This window comes from Eurytemora carolleeae, unplaced genomic scaffold (genome assembly GCF_000591075.1).
Source record: "Eurytemora carolleeae unplaced genomic scaffold, Eaff_2.0 scaffold323, whole genome shotgun sequence".
Classification (NCBI taxonomy): domain Eukaryota; kingdom Metazoa; phylum Arthropoda; class Copepoda; order Calanoida; family Temoridae; genus Eurytemora; species Eurytemora carolleeae.
The window spans coordinates 206,472-230,353 of record NW_019396331.1 but is presented as its reverse complement, the minus strand read 5'-3'; the positions used below and the strand labels follow the sequence as shown (position 1 = coordinate 230,353).

Below are 23,882 nucleotides of genomic sequence, written 5' to 3'. Positions count from 1 at the left end.
TCATTCTAAAAGTCGTGTTCCTATTTCAGAGTTTTCTGGTTAGCACTGCAGGGATTAGAAAATTTGAGTTTGTGACAAAGACTTAATTTCTTTGATCTGTATACATGATTCAAAACAGATGATATTTTAGGATCAATTTCTCTTCAGTGCTAAATATCTAGTCGTCTGAATATTTTTCCTATTTGTTGGTAACCCTATACATATAACCATCCTGAAGTACAATATTGTCAAGTTTGTAGAAACTTTTCAGATGCAGACAAATTTGGAATTGAGTCTTTGCAACAAACTTTGATTTTCTAATCCTTATATTGTCCCAACCAAATGTTGGAGACCTTAGATATTTCGTAGACCTTAGATATTTCAGACTATGAATTCTGTTAGCTCAACTGATCTAAGTTTGAAATATCAAATGTTTGCAACATCAGATCGCTAAGATATTGGAATTCGAAAATTTAAGTTTGTCGCAAAAACTCAATTCCTTAAACTTGTAATTTATCAATCTATTTTGTATTTACGTACACCCTATTTTCATTTAAACTATTTGCACAAAAAGATTTCGGATGAAAAACGATGCGTTTCTGTCAAAGGAAAACTGTTCATTGTCTTTAACAAGTTTTTAAACATAATTGGTGGTTTGGTCTCTTTTCGTTCGAACTTTACCTAAACCAATTGATAATTGTATCTGTGAACTGATTAGATCTACGAATACGAAACAATATTTTTGCTTAAATAATTGACGTTACAGTTAGCTTAAAAAAATTGGGAGACACGAAAATTTCTTCAGCAACTTTTTCCACGGTTTATCATTCAAAGGTCGCAAAAAAAACATTTCTATAACTAATATTTCTGAATACATATAAATATCTTACATTAAATAAATTTATTAACAAAACCTTGAACACTTTTAATCTATATTTATTACAACTTTTATCATCTTCTAAAATTTGGAATGGCTCTGATGGTGGTTCTGGTAGTACAGCTGGAGGAATTGTAGAAACTGGAGGGATTGGAGGAATTGGAGGAATTGGAGGAATTGGAGGAATTGGAGGAATTAGAGGAATTAGAGGAATTAGAGGAATTAGAAGAATCGGAGAAATTGGAGGTTCTCGAGGAATTGGAGGAGCTGGAGGCACTAGAGGAATTGAATGATCTGGAGGAATTTGAGGAATTGGAAGAATTGGAGGTTCTGGAGGTATTGGAGGAGCTGGAGGTACTACAGGAATTGGAAGAATTGGAGGTTCTGGAGGAATTGGAGGATCTGGAGGAATGGGAGGAGCTCCCGTTAAATGTATGCGGAGTTATTGTGTACACAATTCCAGAGTGCGGACCTGTTATTATATATGTACAGGGTGTCCCAATAAACATGGAAATTCAGTGACGAATTCGATATCGTCTTTTTAAATAATTCTTTGATTTAGTATCGTGATGCCTACTGAGAAAGCTGTAATCTGTAAGAGTTTCGTCTGCTCTGTTTACAATTTGTTTGTTTATGTTTTGACTGCATAAGGGTGAACTTAGTAAAACAAGAAAATTGCAGTATACAAACAGACTAAACTTGTCCGTCTTCACTGTTCATCTTGCGGAGACATTATAGACACATCTTTACAGTCTTTTACCCTTTTCATAAAATAAACTCTAGCAGACATAATAATATTATTGCTTTTGAAATTAGGTATTACAATGCTAAATCATAACATAGACGATATCGAATTCGTCACTGAATTCCCATTTTTTTTTGGGACACCCTGTACAATAAAAAGGGTAATCACAAATAATGAGACTTCAATGACGTCATCTAGGAAGTAGGAGAAGAAAGTTTTAGTTAATGCAAAATATATTTTAAGCTGAAGTCTAATCCTTTGGTGTAAACCCTGGTATGCACTTTGCAGGGTATAGTGTACTTTATGCATTTGTGTAAAATATCTTCAGGGTGTCCCAAGCGTCACATAAAGTTTGAGAGACACGACTTGAAGATTATCTTTGATGTTTGAAATAATGTGTAGCAGTCATTTAATATTCTATACTTTGAAACAACATCACAAAAGTACCCTAGTACTAGTACTTTTCAAGATATTTTGGCTTTTATTTTTTAGCGGGGTTCAAAAATTACCGAAAATATAAAGAATTTTGTTCAGATTTCAATTTATTAAAAAAAGGCCCAAAAATATATAACGATCAAAAACTATTTGCAAATAATTTTAGGGGTTTTAGACCTTTATACAAAGTTTCAATTTAAGAAGTTTTACAAATTTCAAAATTAATCTTCTAAACATCTGCTTTTAATCCAATTAGAAAATATTTGCAAAAAACCAAAAACAGGATATAGTTTTGAAATGTTAAAGTTTTTTAAAGTTTTAAAAACGATTGGCAGCCCTATATAGCTTTAACACTCGGATTCTGTACTCCATAGTGCTTTAATGTTTTGATAGGTAATGTATTAATGTTTAGAACTAGATCCAAAATAAAGTTCGTTATCAAAGTTCTCCTAGGAAGGTATATTTAAGGGAGTGTTCGCGAAAAATGAAAGGGGGTATAGGCTTTATGCGATAAAAAAGCGCTTTTGATCGCTACAAATCTTACTTCTATCTGATGCGTCTATAAGGAGAAAATTGTTAAAGACATCTCATACCGAATAACTTAGCGCCCATACAAATTCAGAAAATTTGCAACATACAACTTAGACCGTAAAAAAATCAATTTAATTTCAAACAAATCATTCAGATATTACAACCTATAGTCATCGATTATCTTTCGCCACATTTGTATATTATAGTTTATATTTTATAATATTTTTTAATTAATTTGTTTTGAATTTGAGTCTTTCTCTTGTTGCTTGCGCAACTATCTAAGAATGCCGCGCACCACTCACATTTTTCGAAATCCGTTAAAACGTTCTCTAAAAAAATTTAATATTATAAAATAACAGTTTAACAGTTTTCTCCTTATAGACGCATCAGATAGAAGTAAAATTAGTGGCGATCAAAAGCGCTTTTTTATCGCATTAAGCCTATACCCCTTTTCATTTTTCGCGAACACTCCCTTTAAGAAATGCTTTCCATTTCTGGAGAACAATGTGTCTAAAATCTGAAAACTTTTAGGATTGACGTAAAAGAGAGTAATGATATCATCATTGTTATCATGAATTCCGAAGCTGGCAGACTCAGATTTATTTATTTATATAAAAATCCATGAAAATCTATGATTTTGTCTTAATTTTACCCCTGGTGCCGGCCGTTTTGTGTTTACAGTGGAAATTAGAGTAAGTATAGTAAATTTGAGTCTGTGTTAATCTTAGTAATGTGAATTAGAAAATTAGATAAGAACTGATTACTTTCCTCATACTAGATTTTACTAGTCCGTTTATCTTTGCAACCTGATGTTATTAACCTAATTGATAAATCAAACTATAAAGTCTGCTAGATCAGATAATGCAATAAAAGTATTAAAATATTACAGGTTTACACTATTAGGTTGCAAAGAAACAGGGATTATAAAATCAGAGTTCAAGGCGAGTAGTAATTTGATTTTTGTTTATTGTACGCGTCTATGTTTTATATTTACAACCCAATATTGTGTGTAATGTGCAATTGTATATTTATAATGTATATGTACTATTACACGCATAAGAATGATATGATATATATTTAATTGGTCTTTTAGCATGAAGATTGAAGAACTTTTATTTATTTATTTAATTGATAATATAAATATTGTTACTGCATGAATATATATTATAATGTTATAAAAATCAAATGCATCTTCATCTTTTCCTGCATAGCTAGCATGGATAACATGGATAACATGGATAACATGGATTACATGGATTACATTAATAACATAACACATGACTATTTTATAAAATATACAATTTTTACTGATAGAAATTATATATACTTTAATAAAAGTTAGTTTATTTTTAGTTATTTTGACTTCCCCTTAAGAGCATTGTTATCCTTAGAAATTGAATTGTTGGAGACTTTTGTTTTTACATGTTTAAGTTGTACTGCAAACAAATATATTATGTTTTACAAACTCTATAGTTTGTTTTTACATGTTTAAGTTGTACTGCAAACAAATATATTATGTTTTACAAACTCTATAGTTTGTTTTTACATGTTTAAGTTGTACTGCAAACAAATATATTATGTTTTACAAACTCTATAGTTTCCAATCACATGTTCTTTAACATAGATTCAATTTGATTTATATAAGTTGTTAATAAACATGTTTTAAGGCTAAATAGTTTACATGAATCATTAAAAACCGCATGTTAAGTTTCATGGTAAAAAATATCTTTTCATATTTATATTTCTTTTTCGTAATAATTGTTTTTTGAAGGTTTATTGTTGGGGAGAGAAACTCAACATTTTTAAGTGCACATACTGTAAGACTGTAAATAGGAATACCACGTTTAGACTCAAGTTAAGATTTTAATTAGACCAAGAAACATGAAACACGGTAATGTTGCTGTGTGTCCTGTCCTCGGACCATTTCACTTAAAGGGGAAGACCGGCTATGTAAGGTAGTTAAACTGAGTATGCAGTGTTGTGGACAAATTCTTTAGGATTCATTTGAGATATATAAAACTTTTTTAAGATGTATAATTACTGAGTTTGAGTGCACAGTCGACGTTCAAAATCATGAACTTGGGTGGGTACGTTTAAAAAATCGGGGTTTTTTTAATATTATTAAATAACGACGACGAAAAATAAAGTTAAAATTATACAGTAAACTAATTAGATGGCTAGGAACATACTTCTCATAAGAAATTTGTCAATAAATCAATGCTAGAATCAATTATTTTATTATACTGAATTTCTTATTTTCTATGAATTTATTCGTAGATTTCTTCAAATTCTTAAATGTCGTCTTTTCAATAATAATTCCAGAAAATCTTTGTGGTTATGGTAAAATAGAAACTAATAATTGAAAAAGATTACTTATTTTCGATGATAAGATTAATTTTTATTTTCTCAACCTGTTCCTGATCAACTAATTAGTTTACTGTAGAATTTTGTTACATTTCTTGTTGTCGTTATTTAATATTTAAAAAAACAATTCTGAAAACGTATCCACCCAAAAGTACGATTTTGAACGTCGAATTTACGTTCAAATTCAGGATTTACAGATCTTTAAAAAGTTTTATATGTCTCAAATGAATCCTAAAGAATTTATCCACAACACTGCATACTCAGTTCAACTACCTTACATTCTTACAGTCCCTTTAATTCTTAATTTTTAAGCCGTAAAGTAAACCTATTTACATTGTTACGAAATCAAATACACTTTTTGCTTTAATGGCGAATGCCTATTCCACAATTTTCTGGTTTTCACTGTATAATAATACCTCGATCGTGAAATGAGACAACTGCTATATTATCAACAACAAAAACATTAACGTTATTTTTTCACCAAAAAAGAAGATTCGGATAGAAATTGAAAAGATATAAAAAATTTTTCAGGCATTTTAGAAATAAAATAATCTTCGGAGTTCTTTTTTTTAAACAAAATATTAAAAAACTTTGTTTTTATGGAATGAAATATATTGTTACAATCACTAATTACAAAATATATTTCATATTTATTACTCTTGAGGAAATCTTAAATGGAATCAAGTCTTTACCACAAATTTAAATTTTCTAATCCCTATATCTTTGCAACTTTACAGTGTAAACCTTTAATATTTCAAACTTATTTGATATAGCAGAATTCATATTTTGAAACAAGGTCTAAAAATTCGGTTGAAAAGATATAGAGATTAGAAAATCTGAGTTTGTGGCGAAGACTCAATTCCTTCATCTTGTATATGTAAACGAAAATTAGTTAGTATACTAAATCTATGACAGAATTCAATTTATATATTAGAATATATATTTATTATTTATTTTTCAAGTCCGGAACGCGCGATATTGCACATTAGTTCTCCTGTTACCCCTATATTTAACAATTGTTCATAAAAGAATCCAAGTGGACAGTTTGCACTTGGCAAACTATTTTTTTAACTTTTAAATTTTCAAATTCCAAGATGTCAGTTTGATTTTTTAGTTTGATTTTTTACAGTCAAGGTATAGATTTACATTTTTCTTTAAATGATATGAAATATGGACAGTACACTTTGTTTACGCGTTTCTGAACTCAATCTATGCATATACTTTATCTTGTCTGTCTGTTTGTTTGTATTCAATAAACGTCAAAACTGCTGAACCGATCACGTGACCCCAGGGAAGGTTTATGGATGATTTCATTTCAAAAATTGGCCTCCAACAAAATTCGATTTCCAATATATTTTCAAAATCCACGAAATTTTTTACGAAATCCGCGAACTTTTTTGTTTTTGTTTTACAATGTGTGCATAGGAAAAATGTTCACCATTGAAATAGAATATGGGCGCGAAGCGCCCTAAAAGCCTAGAATTATTAAATTTTCAATTTGAGAAATGATCACAATTTCGCAAAAAAATGTTGGACAAATTATGAAGGATATACAATCTTCATTAATTTTAATTTTTTAGATTAATGTGAAAGTTAATGGAATCCTTTCCTAGGTTCTACAAAAGTAGATAAAATGTTCCCAATTAGAATATAGAAACTCATCCTGCAACTAAAGCTCTTGCAAAAAAGTCCTTGCACATATTTTTAAAAAGATTATGTGAATTTAAATTCTATACTTATTTTCTAAAGATGTTGCTCGTCCAGCCCTCTCTGCTAGAACGTTGTTGATTACTGTTTTCTCCCGTTCCTTTCTCCTGGCTAGCTTTTCTCTTTCCATCGTGTTATACCTCGCATAGTCATTCCCAGGCCGGGGCAGTTTATCCTTGTACATTGGAGGCTTAAACTGGGGTTTCTCAAAACTTAAAGCCTTCTCACAGTTTTCTCTATGCTTCTCCTTTGTTACTTGAATTTGTCTAAGTAGGTCTGCTGACATGTTGTTTGATGGTTTAGTAACTGAGTAAGTTTGTCCTGTTGATGATCCTTCACTTTTTGCTCTTAATTCTCCTTTGGAATGTTTTGTTGAGGACGGATAGCTCTGATATTTGGAATTTGTTGATTGATTACTCGAGTTTACCAGACTTGATGCTGAGAGAGAGGAATGATTGTTTGAGATTGAACCTGATGAATGTTTTACCCAAGTCAATGATGATCCAAGCTTAGATAGTGTTTGAGGTTCGGAAAAGTGAACACTATATTTTCCACCTGAAAATGGGGAAGGGCTGGCGTTGAAGTTTCTGTCGAATGTTTTCCTTATTTGTTTTGGTGAAACAGATTTGCTAGATTCAAAGGCAAAAGATGAAGAGGTTGATAACGAATGTAAGTCTGGGAAATCAGATTTGGACATGGATAAATCTGCAAATGTAGCATTTCTAACTGGTCTTTGAAGTTCATGATTCCCACTCCCAGCAGATTTAAGATTTGGTATTGATGGAGAAGGAGAAAGCTTGAAATTTTCTGGATCATCAAATCTGGAAAGTCCAAGGAAACGTGGTCTATTGTTGTGAACATCATTCTTATATTCATTAGATTTGTATTTTGAGACCGATATGGGTTTGTTGAGATCTTTATCATCGCACTTAACATGTGGTTTGATTTCTGCATCAGAAGAAGATTTTTTCAAGGAAGCATCAAAAACTGATGCTTTTTCATCTTGTATTGGTTTGTTAACAACAAAGCATTGTCTAGCATGCTGAACCTGTTTCATCATTTCTGGACTTTCTGTCTTTTTTTCGATCATAGTAATAACTTCTTTTTCAGCTTTTGTTGAATCTGCTTTAGATGAAGATTGTTTGCTCTGTTGCAGAAGGCTTTCATTCATCTGAAGTTCTTCTAAACTCATTTTTGTGTTTTCAGAAAAAATTTCATTTGATAGTTTTATAGCTTCAAGATCTAAGGGACCATGACTTAAAGGGTGAGCTAGGGATTTGGATGAAGTTTTAACATAGGTGTGCTTGGGTTTTGTATTTATACTTATATCCTTTACGTTATGTTTCTCTTCTTCAGGGTTGGAGAAACTGAAAATTTCATTTGACAAGCGAATAGCTTCATTATCAAGTCCATCAATTGTTTTGTTTAGCGAAGGGGTAGTTTTCTCAGATTCAGTTTTTATCTTGGAGTGCATGGAATGCACATTTTTGTTCACTCCCATTTTTTTAACAGTATTTGGACTATTTAGCTTAGTGACATCAGATTCACCTAGTGGAGTTAGGGAACCATCATTGTTGTTCTCGGCTATAGCATGCTTTACTTGGATAGTTCTATCTGGAATAATGTTTTCTGCTGGTTGAATTCCATTTATATTTATACCCTTAATCTTTTCTTTCTTAGTAGAGGAACATTTGAATGTTAGATCTTCTTTTTCAACCTCTTCAGATTTTTTAAATTTTTCAGTTTTGGAATGTTTTATTTCACTGGGATCATTTTTAGACTTGTTTTGTTTTATCTTCTTCTCCTCTCTAGGATCCTCAAGATTCAACTTTGCTTCCAGTTCTGCACAGTTATAATAAGGTTAGAGACACTTTAAAATTCAAATTCATCTTTTAAAAAAGATTTTCATTGTTCAAAGGGCGCTACACAAGGAAGATATAATCTTAGTTTTATTAGAAAAGGTCTCAAGTGTATTAACAAGTTCTAAATAGAAATATTTTTATTAATCCATATCATTTTTGTGCATTGACTAGGTTTGGTTGTGTTATACAAACTCCGAGGTTGTTAGAAAAACAGAAAATAAATGGAAACCTGTCCTTTAAGATCACCAAATATCAGCATGCAACGAGAGAGATAAACAATAGAGATGTTAGTTACAAAATCATACTAAAGAAAAACTTGCATACATGGAAAAATATTTGTTTTAAAAATTAAATTAAATTTGGCTGAAATGTATATGCAAGGTCTAAATAAATACATGTGTGGGAGGTAAGCTTATCTTTCCTTTCAAACTCACTCACCACCACACAACATTATAGTTTATCAGTCTGCTTGGAGTCTGCTTAATTGCTTGCAACTTCACATGAAAGAAATATTGAGGAATGAATGTAAGGAATGATTGACCCCCCAAATCATTACTTTTTTGTTTAATGTTAAATTTTTTACTTTTTACATGAGATTCTGTTTAGGTTTAAAACAAGGCACGACATTAAGCAGATATTTTAACAGAACAGTGTTTGCACACAAACCCTTTAATATTTACAAAACAGTTTTATGCATAATATATGAACTTAGCTATAGTGAATAGGGTTGTTATAAGCACTGAAGTAAGAAGTAGGATACAACACAAACCTGGGGTTTTAGAAGCTGGCGGTAAGCTTTCACGCAGGCTTTCCATTTGTATGTTTCCTTTTCCCACTTCCACTTTACTCTTGTCATCAATCCCACTTTTAAATACTAGTTTTCTTTGTTCTTTGTTTGCATTGGGTTTCCCATCTTCTGTCTGGGAATCTTTTAAATCCTTTTTAGGTTTCAGAAATTTAGGAGGCTTTGTTAATACCTTGGAGTCTTTGCTTGAAATATCTTGAGATATCTTTTCTTTTATCTTTTCTTCTTCTTTTCCTAGTGGAAGCTCTGTACTGATATTGTTCAAATTTGCGTTTTCTTTATTTTCACTTTGTTCTTCAGTGGTTTTAGGCTTCTTGTCTTTTTCTTTTGGGGCCTCAAAATTATTTTGAACTGGTTTTGAGTTATTTTGTGGAACATGATTGTCATTTAGTTTGTTATCCATTGAAGAAGATTCCTTACAACTGATTTTATGACTTGTGTACTCTTTAAGCTTCTCAAATCCAGCATCACAGTTTCCACAGGTGTAGGATGGCTCTTCGGGGGATTTTTTTCTTGCCTTGACAGAATCTCCAGTTAGAAAATCAAATTTTAAACCTGAAACTTTCACATCTTCAACTTTTTCAGTTTTTGCTGGGGATTCTTTTTCCTCACAATCCATTTTTGTTTCGTCTTTCGGTAATTTATTTTTCAGATACTCTCCGTATGAATCCATTATGTCTCCGGTTAAACCAAAGTTTTCGTCTGGAACACAGGACATTTTGTGCCTTGTATATTCTACTAGGTTACTGAAATTAATACCACAGTGTCCACAATTAAACTGACTCACTTTTACTTCCGGCTTGGGAGGTTCTCCACGTTCTTTTCTTCTGTATTTCTTTCCGTTTTTAGTAAAGGATTGGTCTGCCATGTTGTATAGTTTAGGGAATGGATCTGAAGTTTCAGGAACTTCCTCCCACTCATCTGGATTAAAAGTTTCGGGGTCAGTTGCCATCTTGAATACTTCAGATTGAAATAAGTTTTTAGTGTCAGATTCTTTTGCTGATTTATTGGTAGCCTCCATTTTGATTTCAGACTCTGGGGCTTTAGCAGCTTCTCCTGTACAGTCTTTAGAAGCTTCTTTACCTGGCATGTTATCGGGCTCTTTAGCAGGTTCGGGGGCTGGTTCAGAGTCTCTTCGAGCCTTAGGAGCAGGTTCTGAAGCATCCCGGGCCTTTCTTTTAGGTTTGGGGTCTTTAGGTTCAGGTTGCTTTCTTTGTGGTGCTGGAGTAGGAGTCTTAAATGCACAGATTCCAAATTCTGCAACATGAGCTATCCTCCATTGATCAAACTGTATACTTCTACCCTAGAACACATGAGGTTTATAAAGTTTTGTTTCCATTTTTACTGACAGGAAAATATATATATATATATATATATATATATATATATATATATATATATATATATATATATACACAAATCTCAAGCTATGGCAATTAAGATACTGTGGTAATATTATAATATTAATTAGGTTTTAATGTTAAGACATGAATAATAATTCTAATAGAACATTACTTAAAACTGTTAGAAGAATAAATATATATATATATATTAATCAATTTTATCAGATTCCTCATTATTTGATGCATTTTTAGAGAAACACAAGTCAATTTCTGGGACAAAACGTTCTATCAACAGGAGATTTTTTTCATTAACATTTTTTTCTCTTTTATTAGATAAATTAGTATTCCAAAATTTAAAGAAAAGTACAAATAGAATGTATGAGCAGAAGGGTTGGGTTAGTTTCTGTGTAGATATAATGTTTTTAAAACACTGATGAATTATGTGTCAAGCAGAATCCAGGACATCTCTTTCCTCTTCATTATTTAAAAAAAGGGAACATTCTTTTCTGTCTTCTTGTTCAAATATATTCCTTCTTTCAAAAACAATAAAGAGAACATTCTCTCCAGTTATTTCCTATTACAGAAAAGGTGATTAATGGCTTCTTGGAAGAAATATTTCTTATTTTTGTCTAGGAAAATTTTCAAGATACCTAGTTACTGTTTTATCTAAATAATATCATTTATTGATTCATAAAATTATTTGTAAACAGTTTTTACCTTTTCCACATGCATATGAACAGGCAACATTTGTTCTGCTATCCAAGCCATGTACTTTAGTGATCTATAGAACATTGCAACATCAATAGCTTGGTATCAATAATATCACTTTAATTGTTTTTTTCTCTATTAGTCTAACCAGGGACCGAAAGAGAGTGTTCGCTGATATCAAATTTAATTCAATATAGATCGTTACTAATTTTACTTTTATCTGTTGCTTATATAAGGAGAAAATATAAATGCACAGAGTTTCATTATTCCACTCAGATCGTAAATAATTTAATTAGATTTGAAACTGATCATTTAGATGTATTCGTATATAGTTAATATTTCATAATATTCTTTATTTTTACACACGATGTAGTTAAGAAGACAATTATTTGGTCGCTAGGTGTCTCTGATCTTGATATTTTATAATAAAACGTTGTGAATTTTATATAAACGCTACACAAAGCCGGGTACCCTCGCTAGTGTTCTAATATTACCTGATATGTATCTTAGGAATATTATCTGGAGGATCTTCATAAAGTACAAGAGTAATGGGTCCGGTATTCTTACTCCGTCCTTTAAACTGCTTGTATGCTCCCTGAACACATAGTTTAGATTATTTTCAAACTAGAAATAATAAATAACAGAATTTGAGGTCAATACTGGAGAAATGTGAACTGGTTAAACAATAAGAAACTAAACAACTTTCTCATGAAAAATACAAGTTCTTAGGAATAATTAAAAAATAATATAAAAGTTTTTAAAAAAATAGAAATATGATAAAATATATAAAGGAATGACGACATTTAGATGAAATTAAGAAAACGGTAATACATAAGTGCCTGTCTGGAAATTATACTAAAATGTGTTCAATTTTCTAAAATCGATTTTTTATTAAGTTAACCCAAATTCTTGGTCGAGCACCGCCGTGCAGAAATTTTATAAGGCTACGTCAAAAGAATAAGAGGGGGGAGGGAGTTCTTATTAAAATATTTATCAATATTTGTTTCCAATAACCATATACATGTTAAAATTTAATTAAGGTCATTTTAGTTTATTTAATTCAAAGTCTTTTAAAGAAATGCATCTCTCATCCTCAAGTTTTTATTGTGCAGACATTTTATATGTTTTTAGTGCAAGATCTATTTGATGTTCATTATAGCTTAATGATCTCTAAAGCTGAATGATGTGAAGAAAATGTTTAATAGTCCTGTCTATTTGATTTTAAAATACATAAAATGGAAATCAAGTCCTGTCTATTTGATTTTAAAATACATAAAATGGAAATCAAGTCCTGTCTATTTGATTTTGAAATACATAAAATGGAAATCAAATCCTGTCTATCTAATTTAAAATACATAAAATGGAAATCAAATCCTGTCTATCTAATTTAAAATACATAAAATGGAAATCAAGTCCTGTCTTTAAAATACATAAAATGGAAATCAAGTCCTGTCTATTTGATTTTAAAATACATAAAATGGAAATCAAGTCCTGCTGTTTGATTTTAAAATACATAAAATGGAAATTGTTCAATGATTATTTCTTTTTATTTAAAAAAAAAACTTTCAATGGAATAGGAAGACGACTTTATAGCAATACTTAAGTGCATTTGATGTTGTTACAAAGAATATAGTTTTACTAGACACTCATCAAATCACTAATTAAGTTAAATGGGTCTGTTTACACCGTATAATAACTGGTTCCATGTTTATTGGACTTTCTAAACTTAAAACTTGATTCTAAAAGTCGTCTTTCTATTACAAAGTTTTCTTGTTATCAGTGCAGGCAATTACATGACTTACCTCAAAAATAATGCATTTGCAATCATCAGATTTAGGCCAACCATAGCAGCGCTTTAACTTCTCAATCCACTTAGGGATGGATGCCTTAGAAACCTCTATCAGGATAGAGTTAGCCAGCTCATTCTCCTCTGACTGTTGTTCAAGCTAGGGGACAAGTTTAAATGAGTAATGATGACATTAACAAATATATAAATATAAGTGATTTAACTCTTCGGACATTAACTGTCTTTGAGATGCACATCTCTCTCTATATATATACATATATATATCTGTCCTTTCTGTATTCTTTGCTCAACTATTTTTTAGGAAACATTTCTAAAAATTAGTAAGTCTCGGAAAAGAACTTGAAAGACTTGAAAAGAACTACAGTACTATAGGAGACCCCTAGATTTTCATTGGAGACCTCAAGCTTTTCATCGGAGACTCCAGATTTTCATTGGAGACCCTAAACTTTTCATCGGAGAGTTTAAACTTTTCATCAGAGACCTCAGATTTTAATTGGAGACCCAACCCAAGAAAAGATTGGAGCTCCGATGAAAATCTGTGGGTCTCCGGTGAAAAGCTTGGAGTATCCATGGAAAATCTGGAGTATCCGATGAAAATATTGGGATTTACAATAAAAATCTGGGGTCTCCGATAAGAAGCTTGGGGTATCCATTAAAAATCTGGGGTATCCGATAAGAAGCTTGGGGTATCCATTAAAAATCTGGGGTATCCGATGAAAATGATGTGGTCTCCGATGAGAAGCTTGGGGTCTCCAATGAAAATCTGGGGTATCCGATGAGAAGCTTGGGGTTTCCAATGAAAATCTGTGGTCTCCGATGAGAGATTTGGAGTTTCCCCATGCAAATCTAAGGTATCCGATGAAAAGCTTGGGGATTCCAATGCAAATCTGGGGTCTCCGATAAAAAGCTTTGAGTCTGTAATGAAAATCTTGGGTCCCTGGGATAGTGAATAATAGTAATAGATTATTTTGTTTCCTACATGCATCCTGAATATCAATAGGGGTGAAAAATATCCCCCCCCCTTTAAAAATCATGTAAATTTCGTTCTTAAAAATAATATGATTTGTATTTAATTTTTTTAGAAATCGTGCAGTGCTTAATAAAGTTTTTTGGTAGTATAAAACGGAAACTAAAGGATTTTTATCTAATAAACATTTTTTTGGTTTTTCTTGATCTTGCGAACAAATTAAAATCAAAAACATTTAAAAATCAAAAATGGAAACATTTGTCTCTGCTCAGTGTTAAATTTGAAATATAAGATAGAATTTAAGATTGTGACCTTTGATTTAAAGAAACTTAAATTCTTTGGATTTCAGGACAATCGTGCACTGTCGGTTTGTGCCTCGTAATTTGTACAGTTTCAAGTAAAAATAGTAAACTTCTAAACAAATGGGACAAAACAAATTTTAAACTTTATTTCAAGCGGTTGCTTTGTTCAGAATGATTGACAGCGGTATCTGAGCAAGAAAACGGCTAAAATTTGGTTCATTTCAGTTAGATAAATTTACTTTTGGCTTTAGGTTTAAAAAGTTAAAGAAGATATGTTTTTGCATTGGAAGAAAATGCAAGGATATAATTTTTCACCCAAACCTTGACCATACAGCATATTCAATTACATTTTAAACATCCTTTACAAAAAAGGAGAGAATCTCCAGCCCGGTCTGTTTGAGTATCCCGTATCATATTGCTAGCTTTGAACATAAAAATTAAGATTATCAGTGGCCTGATCTGTAACACTAGAACAAACTAATGCAGTGCAGTGATCCAAAAATCGGTGAGAATTCGGCCGATTACGTGCTTTTAAAAAAACTAAAGTAATTACATAAGTTATGTAAATATAAATATAAATGTAAAAAGATAAACAAATATGTTGAAGTGAGTTAGTGAGCACTGCAAACCAAGATGTGCATAGTGCACACTCTCACGCAAAAATCGAGCAGTATTTTGCCAATTACTCTTTTTAAAATGAAGCTAGAAACAATTGAGTGTTGCATGTCGAGCCTGTCTAAAAGTTTAATGACTAACTCTCAGAGTTCTCAGAGTAAGGTAGAAATAAATGCTAAGGCGCTGCAACACTTAAAAAATTGACCCATTCTAAAAAATTGACCCAGTCTAAAAAATTGACCCATTCTAAAAAATTGACCCAGTCTAAAAAATTGACCCAGTCTAAAAAATTGACCCAGTCTAAAAAAATTGACCCAGTCTAAAAAAAAATTGAACCAGTCTAAAAAATGAATTTCACTTATCATAGCAGTCCGGATCTATGTGGTTATTTCACAACGCATGAACTTATAATCCAAAGCGGAAACTTTTAACCCATGAAATATTGTTTTTCCGATCTATCAATGGATGAGAGATTCTTAGCGGTGAGATATATATAAGCGATATAAGAGAAGAATGAACTATACAAGATAAACTGAAATATATATAAGAGAACTCTGATATAAGAGAAGAATGAAATATACAAGATAAACTGAAATATATATAAGACAACTCTGATATAAGAGAAGAATGAACTATACAAGATAAACTGAAATATATATAAGAGAACTCTGATATAAGAGAAGAATGAACTATACAAGATAAACTGAAATATATATAAGAGAACTCTGATATAAGAGAAGAATGAACTATACAAGATAAACTGAAATATATATAAGACAACTCTGATATAAGAGAAGAATGAACTATACAAGATAAACTGAAATATATATAAGACAACTCTGATATAAGAGAAGAATGAACTATACAAGATAAACTGAAATATATATAAGACAACTCTGATATAAGAGAAGAATGAAATATACAAGATAAACTGAAATATATATAAGACAACTCTGATATAAGAGAAGAATGAACTATACAAGATAAACTGAAATATATATACGACAAGAAAGTTATTCATCGAAGCCTTGACTTTCCAGTGTCACAACGCCTTGATCTTTGGTTTTACGTCATCAACTCACTGATGCCTTTTTGTAGCCTTAGGTATATACATTTTAAAATTGCATCAGAGTTGTTGCTAGCTTAAGTTCAAAATGGGTAAATGGCAAAATGGTGCTCGATTTTTGCGTGAAAGCGTGCACATTAAGAATACGCGTGACACTGATTCTAAAACTTAAAAACAACAACGTAACTTCTAAGGTATTCAATTTAACTGAACGTTTATCATCTTTTTTCCCTTTGTTTGATAAACGATGACTGGGGTTTCTTTTCTGTATTGTTAGAGTTTAATGATTATTTGATTTTTATGAGATAATAAAAATGTTTAAGCCTGAGCTCGCCTGAAAAGAACAAAGTTGCGTATGAAGGGTCAAATAATCCGCTTATTGCTGTAAAAATGTGTGTCAGAAGAAAATGGAAAAAGTTTCTAAATTTGTTTTTAAATTAGATGTAAAATAATGTAGATTTTACACCTGACCCCTCAGTATTTTTACTTTGTGTATGCACAATTATGCGCAGGTTTATAATATTTCAGAAAAAATGTTGGACTTTGAACTTAATTCCTAATTAGTAGTAATTTTCTCAGAATGAGGTTAGGGTAACAAGTAAAAGGATATGGGTTTGTGTGAGATGCACTGTATTGTGCTAATTACGCAAGTTTAACTAATATTTATTCTCATTTTGTTCTATTTCAAGATAATTAGCAGCATTTAAAGCTTTACAGAAGGAACATTAAACACTTTAAATGTATTTTAAACACAAAACATGTAAATTACAAATAAATATTTCAGAGTATGGTCTGAAGATTTAGCATAAAATTGAGGTGATAAACATTTGAAAAAAACTGAAACATACAAATATGAATTTAGCTGGAGTTAACAAATTATAAGCGATAGATTCAGTATTAAAAAATATATACTGATTATATATCTATTTATTCATAGTTACATGTTATTTAAAAAGAATGAATCATAGAAATTTGTCTTTAAAGACCTGGTTTAAAAAGAATTTAGTCATCAACACTTTTTCAACCCTAAAGCGAGAATAGTGTGATGATCCGTTAAGTTTAGTTTTCAGAACTGTTTGCATCACTGTGAATATGAAAATAATTACCTTCAGAATGTGTCCAATAAGTCTATTGTAAGCATCATTGATTTTCTTGAATTCTACAGGGTCCCCTCCTTTATCTGGGTGGGTTTTCAGGGCTCTCTTCCTAAACAAATTATTCATTTCTTGAATTCATCATTAAAGAATTTAATCCTACTAAATAATCTTTTTACTACAACATTTCTAAAGTTATTTCTTATCTTTACAGAATCTATAAAATCTCAATATTTATTAAATTATATATTAATATGGATTAGGTTTTAGATCTCTAACTTTAGTGAAACAAATTATATTTAGCATTGAAAAATTTAACCACTAATGAAATAAACACTATCAGGTTTTATATGAGAGGTTTCGAACATGAAATTAGAAGCAGACATTGTATTATCTTAGTAAACAATAAAGAAGTGAACAGATAGCATATTTGTGTTTGAAACTTTCATTATTTTTCGTAACTAGAATATTTTCAATTATTCCCTTTAAAAGCTGTTTGAGCATAAAGTTTGTTTACATTTCTCCCAGAGAAAACAGTACAGATGATGTTGCGTAAACATTTGATTTAGATTTTAGTGGATGTAAATAAATTCCTTGATATGTAATATCTCATTGTAAACAATAAACATTGTAAACAATAAACATTGTAAACAATAAACATTGTAAACAATAAACATTTTACCATATTTAATGTCGGTTAAACAAACAAAGTTTTATTTGAACAAGGAAATCAAAATGCTCTTTTATCATAATATTTATTTTTAAGCCTTTATCGCAATCAGAGGGTTCTTTTCTTTTAAAATACTATTAAAAAAATCTGAATAAAATATACGTCATAAAAACCAAACTACTTAAGCTCATACTAAAAGACTCCGCCTTAAAGAGACTTTAAGCGTAATTTTAAGTGACGCTCCATGCAAAGATGACAATTCCTGATTTACAACGGTACCATTGAAACCTTTATCTGATCTAATGTTTTCAAAATTATAAACATTAATCTATTACCCTGACCCTTTAGTAAAAGTAAATTCAACCTAAAGTCTGACCGCGTCAACCTTGTTCACCGGATAGTCCCATTGACTGTCTACTTTATTTACCCAATGTACGGGCGATACAGTACAAACTGGGACTGGAAAGGTTGACCCGGCTCGGAAATTCAAATGCACTACGGCTGCCCGTGATTATACCTTTCTCCGTAGTACATACTTGATCAGACAAAGCTGTTAAGGGAACCATTGTAAATGGGTCATCTTTGCGCCATGGAGGGTCACTTGAGATTCCGCTAAAAATGTCTTTAATTCTAGTAAATATATAGAAATAAGCAAATCAAATCAGAGTTTTATGGAACACTTAACTCTCACATCTAAAACTCGAAAGAACTTTACTTAATCAAGAACATTTATAAATATATTTAAAGAAGTAATCTCTGTTTTGGTGAGATCGTTTGTACGTCCGATCATAACTCGTGAACCCCTTAATCAATTTATCATAAATTTGGATTATGTAACTAGTTAAAACCAAAAGCTGTCAGCCAATTCGGTCCAGCCGTTTGGCTATGACTATAGCTACCATACATATATACAATATAGATTTAAAAATATTTGTTTGAACACCCACCTGCACATATTTTTTTTGAGAAGAAGTGTGACTTGAAGGTAGCAGATAGATACGGAATTTAAAGGCTACACAATGTGGATATAAATAGACTGGTGGGAATTGACAGCAGCAGGATTTGTTTAGAAAAATATATTTTTTGACAAGACAAAGATGTTCGGGTACAAACGTCTCCATCGTACTGAGTAAAAAAGTCATTTTTGAAAAGTTAAAATCACAAACGAGATTAAAATTAGTTTCGATTTGTGTGGATTGGAAAATTGCTCCTTAGTTTGACTTTGAGAATGATTTTATGGCGAAAAAAACTCTTTCTCGTCAGATTTTTCATCTCATTATTTATAGTTTAAAACTGTGTTTGCCCAAATCTTATAAAGAGCTAAATATTTTAGTGAGAAAATAAAACAAAATTTTGAGGTAAAATAAAAACTACTGAAGGGCGCAAAGTAACTCCAGAAATTCCCCAATAAATGGAGATTTTCCTTATGTTCACACTGCTGCAATGGAGTGATTTGAATGAAATATATTTTAAAAATTCATAAATTTTCAAATATACACATTTAATGAGTATCTACTGACAACAGACAAAGAAGTTGTTACTAAAAAGTGACACCTATTGACTGCTGCGTCTGGACAGCGTTTATACAATATACATGAGAATAGGTAGAGCATCATTAATCTAGAAAAAAACTGCCCTAACTCCTACTAGGCTCTAGGTCTAGGTCTAGGTCTAGGTCTAGGTCGAGAAACCTCAAATAGTGTATTTTAAACCTAAAAGTGCTGTTGTCTAAATCTTTTTTTAATGCGTTTAATAGGCAGCAGGTCGCCCAACCCCCCTCTGTGCCTTTTTAAAATGTCTAAGGGACGAGGTTTGCATTTACAAATCCAGCTAATTTTGGAAAATATTTTACCTCGAAATTGAATGGTTATGTTTCTATATATGAAGGAAAGTACGTTGAAAAAATTATACCAATTAACTTTAATGTTGAAATGATAAAAACCCATTCTAGTATCTAAAAACTTTAGTTTTGTGAATTACACAATTTAGATGTTGCTTAAAGGAAGTGACCAGCAATATGGTAGTTGAACTGAGAATGTAGTATTTGGGAGAAAGTTACTTATCATTTGAGACCTTTGAGACGTTTTTACGGTTTATATTTGTTCAGTAAGAGTGCAAATTTAATCTTTTAAAATCCTCATAGATTGTTCATTTTGAGGAATGACTTTGAGAATCGGTTTTTAAAAAAAATATTTAATAACAACGACGAAAAATGTAGTAAAAATTCGGCAGTAAACTAATTAGTTGTTTAGGAACAGGTTGAAAAAAAAACTATTATCCTCGAAAAAAAGTAATCTTTTTCAGTTATTGCTTTCTGTAATGTCTCATTGTTTACAAACATTTTCTGTAGATTTTCTGGATTTTTTTTTAAAAGACGAAATTTGGAGAATTTGAAGAAATCTGCGAACGAATTCATAAAGTATAAGAAATTCAATTTAATGATGTAAATTTGTTTCTAAACATCTACTTAGTTTACCGAAAAATTTTTAAAGATTTTTTTTGTCGTCGTTTTTTAGTGATTTAATAAAATCGATTTTCAAAACTTAACCACCCAAACGGATGATTTTGAACGTCGACTTTGCACTCAAACTCAGTAATTATACATCATTAAAACGTCTTATATGCCTTAAATGAACACTAAACAATTTCTCCACAATACTACATACTCATTTCAACAACCATACATTGCCGGTCACTCCCTTTAATCCTCAAAAACAGTCAATTACTGTGCAATCATCTTTTGATTATTCTGTATTAGATAATTATATGTATTATGTATGTATTTAAAGTACGTATCTATTTGTTTCCTTAAATTGTATACAGTGATAACCAGAAAACTCTGGAATAGAAAGGCGACTTTTAGACTTAAGTTTTAACTTAAAATAGTCCTAATTATAAGCCAGAGCATGGGAAACAGCAGTTGTGCAGTGTAAACAGGCCCATTTCACTTAATTGGTAATTTAATAAGTGTAAAGTAAAACTATTTGCTTTGTAACAACATCAAATAAGCTTAAGTTTTGCTATAAAGTCGTCTTCCTATTCCAGAGTTTTCTGGCTATCACTGTAGCTGACAATAAGCATCAATAAAGGATTCTTTCTTCTACGTAATTTTTCAGATACTTTATCCAATTTTTTCACAGTTAACAATGACAATTTCTTGAAGCAAAAAATAGCTTTTATTTTAAAATATTTCTCGCATACCTCCGTGACGAAGCTTTTTATAAAATATTTGAGTAAGTTTGGTGTGTTTATGCCCAGAAATATATTTCCTCTATGAACTGTGAAGAAAACATTTAAAATAGAATACACTCTCTATAAACATCCCTGAACCATGAAATACAAATTTAAACTTGCAAAAACATACGCGAAACTAACAGACACTAATTTAAAATTGATATTTTCAGTGTTCTCTTAAAAGTATTTTTAATAAATATTTGGCAGGAAAATATCTAAGTTTTATTTTCACATTTTATAACATTTATCTGACCACCAATCCCTTTAATATTTTCTTGTTCCACCTTTTTTGAAAATAGCAAATACTAAAGATAATAAAAACTATGCTTAATATGCTTAAGGGTTGATTTTACATAGAGATATAGATAATGTTTCGTTGGAAAACTGAAATTTAACAAATTAAAGGAAAATTTCGCAAATGAACGGAAAACCCCAGTTATGTCTAGCTCGTTAACGTAGGAAAATTATCCGTTAATGAAAAACGAACTAAAATAACCGTTAATGAAAAACTAACTGATACTTTAATGACTTTTGGTTTAATTTTATACTAAAAATTTATGCATAAATCATATTGTTTTTTTTAAACGAACGGCTTTTTGATGGTGCTGCCCGTTCCATTAAATATAAGTCAACGAACAGTTTATAAAAAAGTCAGAATATGCCCAGCCCTAGTTGATCAATTTATTTTTTAGTTAGTTCTCATACTTTTCCGGTATTTCTATTATTTTCCCCCTTTATTCTGTTTATTTTAACTTGGCCTTCACATGCTCGCTACAACAATTTCTGATTCGATTCAAATTACAAAAGATGAAGTAAAGAAATGTATACCATAAATATTGACAAACTATTTATATATTTTTTGTGGCAACTTATATTACCCTAAAGGAAAGTTTATGTCTGGTCAAAATCAAATGTTGACATTTACGATTTTTAAAAGCCCAGTAATCAAAAAAAAATATGCAATGATTTCTACCTGAAAGCTTTTTCTATCGTCTTCTTATCTGGATCATAACAGCTTAGTTCTTTAATTGCCAGAACTGAGCAGTATTCATTGAACTTGGCTAAACCCAGCAGTGTATATTCTTGGGGATTTTTTCGAGACATTTTTCGAGGATTTTATGTACAACAACATAGGAATCTGCTACATCTGAAAAAAAATTCGTTAAAATAGTGACATTGAAAATAAGATACTTGACCTTTTGGGGCTTTTGCCCCCCCACACTAATCCCCCTCCCCCCACTCCTTCCCACTGTTGCATTGTTGGGTCACATTTTACTCTTTTTCCAGTGCTGCTCTAAATGTATGCCTGGCATAAATCTGTCGCACAGACAGTTTTTATTTTCAGAAATACAGAACTGTTCATTCTAACATTTAATTGCACATACAAGTTTACATCTTTACATGCACTTTTTACTTTTTTAATTTTATCTACCGTGTCTAGCTTAATACTATTTTACTGTCAAAAATTTAAAAAAAAATTTCAAATTAAATTAAAAGTATAATTTTACAGATGTTGTCTGTATTTTGTCAATTGCATTTATTATGAATATTTATAACACTAGGATAGAATTGTCCTGCATCTAACAATGGATTGACCAGCTCGCTGTAGCTGCCTACAGGAAACTAGACACAGGACTCACCACTCACTTACTTAGATAGATACAAACATATAAAGAAAAAGATAGATAGATAATTTTCTAACTAATGCAGGGGTGGGCAATATTTAACTACTTTTCTGAAACTAGAGTAAGAATTTTAAAACAATTTTGCCGCATGTTTCGGAACAAAATGCGCTTTGTGATCCAGCTGAATTGTTCTAATTTTTGCCAATTGGGTTTACTTCACCAGCATGAGATTTCAAATTGATTAGCACAGAAATAACTTACAAAGTTTACTCACAAAAACAGAATTAAAATAAGAATACCAATAAAATACTAATGCTCAAATCAGATCATAGATAGTAAAACTAAGATATAACCATGAATGATAATAACTTATTTATGGTAAAAAAATATTTAATTTTCACCATTGTTTGAAATAATTTGAATAGAGCTATCAGAGCTTGCGTATAAAGTGAGGGGGGCTTTAGGGGCTCAGTCCCCCCCTTTATCATAAAGGATACTCAGTCCCCCCCCCCGCCCCAATAGAAAGGAAAAAATGTAACCCCTCCTTGAAAAATGTCTGTATACGCCCCTGAGGACTTTGCTCTTCGCCTTTTATACTTTGGATAGATTTCAGAAGAAAAAGAACATTTTTGAAATAGTCTCGGTCAAAGTGTTCTCTAAAGTCAGTTCACACACAAACAATGTTTTATATCTACCGATCATTGGACAAATTGGAATAAACATTTGTTGCAAATCATTGTTTAAAGGGACGGTCAACGTGATCTCATCTGTCCCTTTGTTTGATTGTGAAGTTTACATGGGTAAAATGGTTGAGCTATCCTTGTTTTTCTCTCCTAAATGAAAATTAATTATTTTCAATTTCGGTTCTCTATTCAACCAGCTAGTGGACTTACGCAGCTCACGCAATAAAAGAAATTGAGATAATTTTTCTGAATTCAAGTCTTATTTTTACCAACTCTTACCATCTAATTAGATCAGCGGTTTAAAAAATGTTAACCATTATTTCTTGTATAAAAGATTAAATATGATGGAAAGAATAAAAGATTGAACATGATGGGGAGAATAAAAGATTGACCATGATGGGAAGGATAAAAGATGGAACATGATGGGAAGGATAAAAGATTAAACATGATGGGAAGGATAAAA

General features: G+C 31.0%; 1 protein-coding gene across 1 annotated transcript; it reads right to left on the bottom strand.

Annotated features, from left to right (window-relative positions):
• Positions 1 to 1,191: 1,191 nt before the first annotated feature.
• Positions 1,192 to 22,254, bottom strand: LOC111701084 (uncharacterized). The gene is made up of 8 exons (XM_023472228.1): positions 22,085 to 22,254; positions 17,220 to 17,319; positions 13,159 to 13,302; positions 11,851 to 11,951; positions 11,366 to 11,429; positions 9,270 to 10,608; positions 6,668 to 8,480; positions 1,192 to 1,328 (listed from the first exon to the last, which is right to left on the bottom strand). The coding sequence occupies exons 1-8, from the start codon at positions 22,213 to 22,215 to the stop codon at positions 1,283 to 1,285; spliced, it is 3,738 nt and encodes a 1,245-aa protein (XP_023327996.1). The 5' UTR covers positions 22,216 to 22,254; the 3' UTR covers positions 1,192 to 1,282.
• Positions 22,255 to 23,882: the final 1,628 nt, after the last annotated feature.

What these genes read in the sequence shown, in the direction of transcription:
- LOC111701084 (XM_023472228.1), bottom strand. Translation starts at nt 22,215, where the DNA reads ATGTCTCGAAAAAATCCCCAAGAATATACACTGCTGGGTTTAGCCAAG. An exon ending in TTATTGGACACATTCTGAAG is followed by an intron (nt 13,303 to 17,219) that starts GTAATTATTTTC and finishes CTTGTCCCCTAG; the next exon opens with CTTGAACAACAGTCAGAGGA. An exon ending in TTCATATGCATGTGGAAAAG is followed by an intron (nt 10,609 to 11,365) that starts GTAAAAACTGTT and finishes CATGTGTTCTAG; the next exon opens with GGTAGAAGTATACAGTTTGA.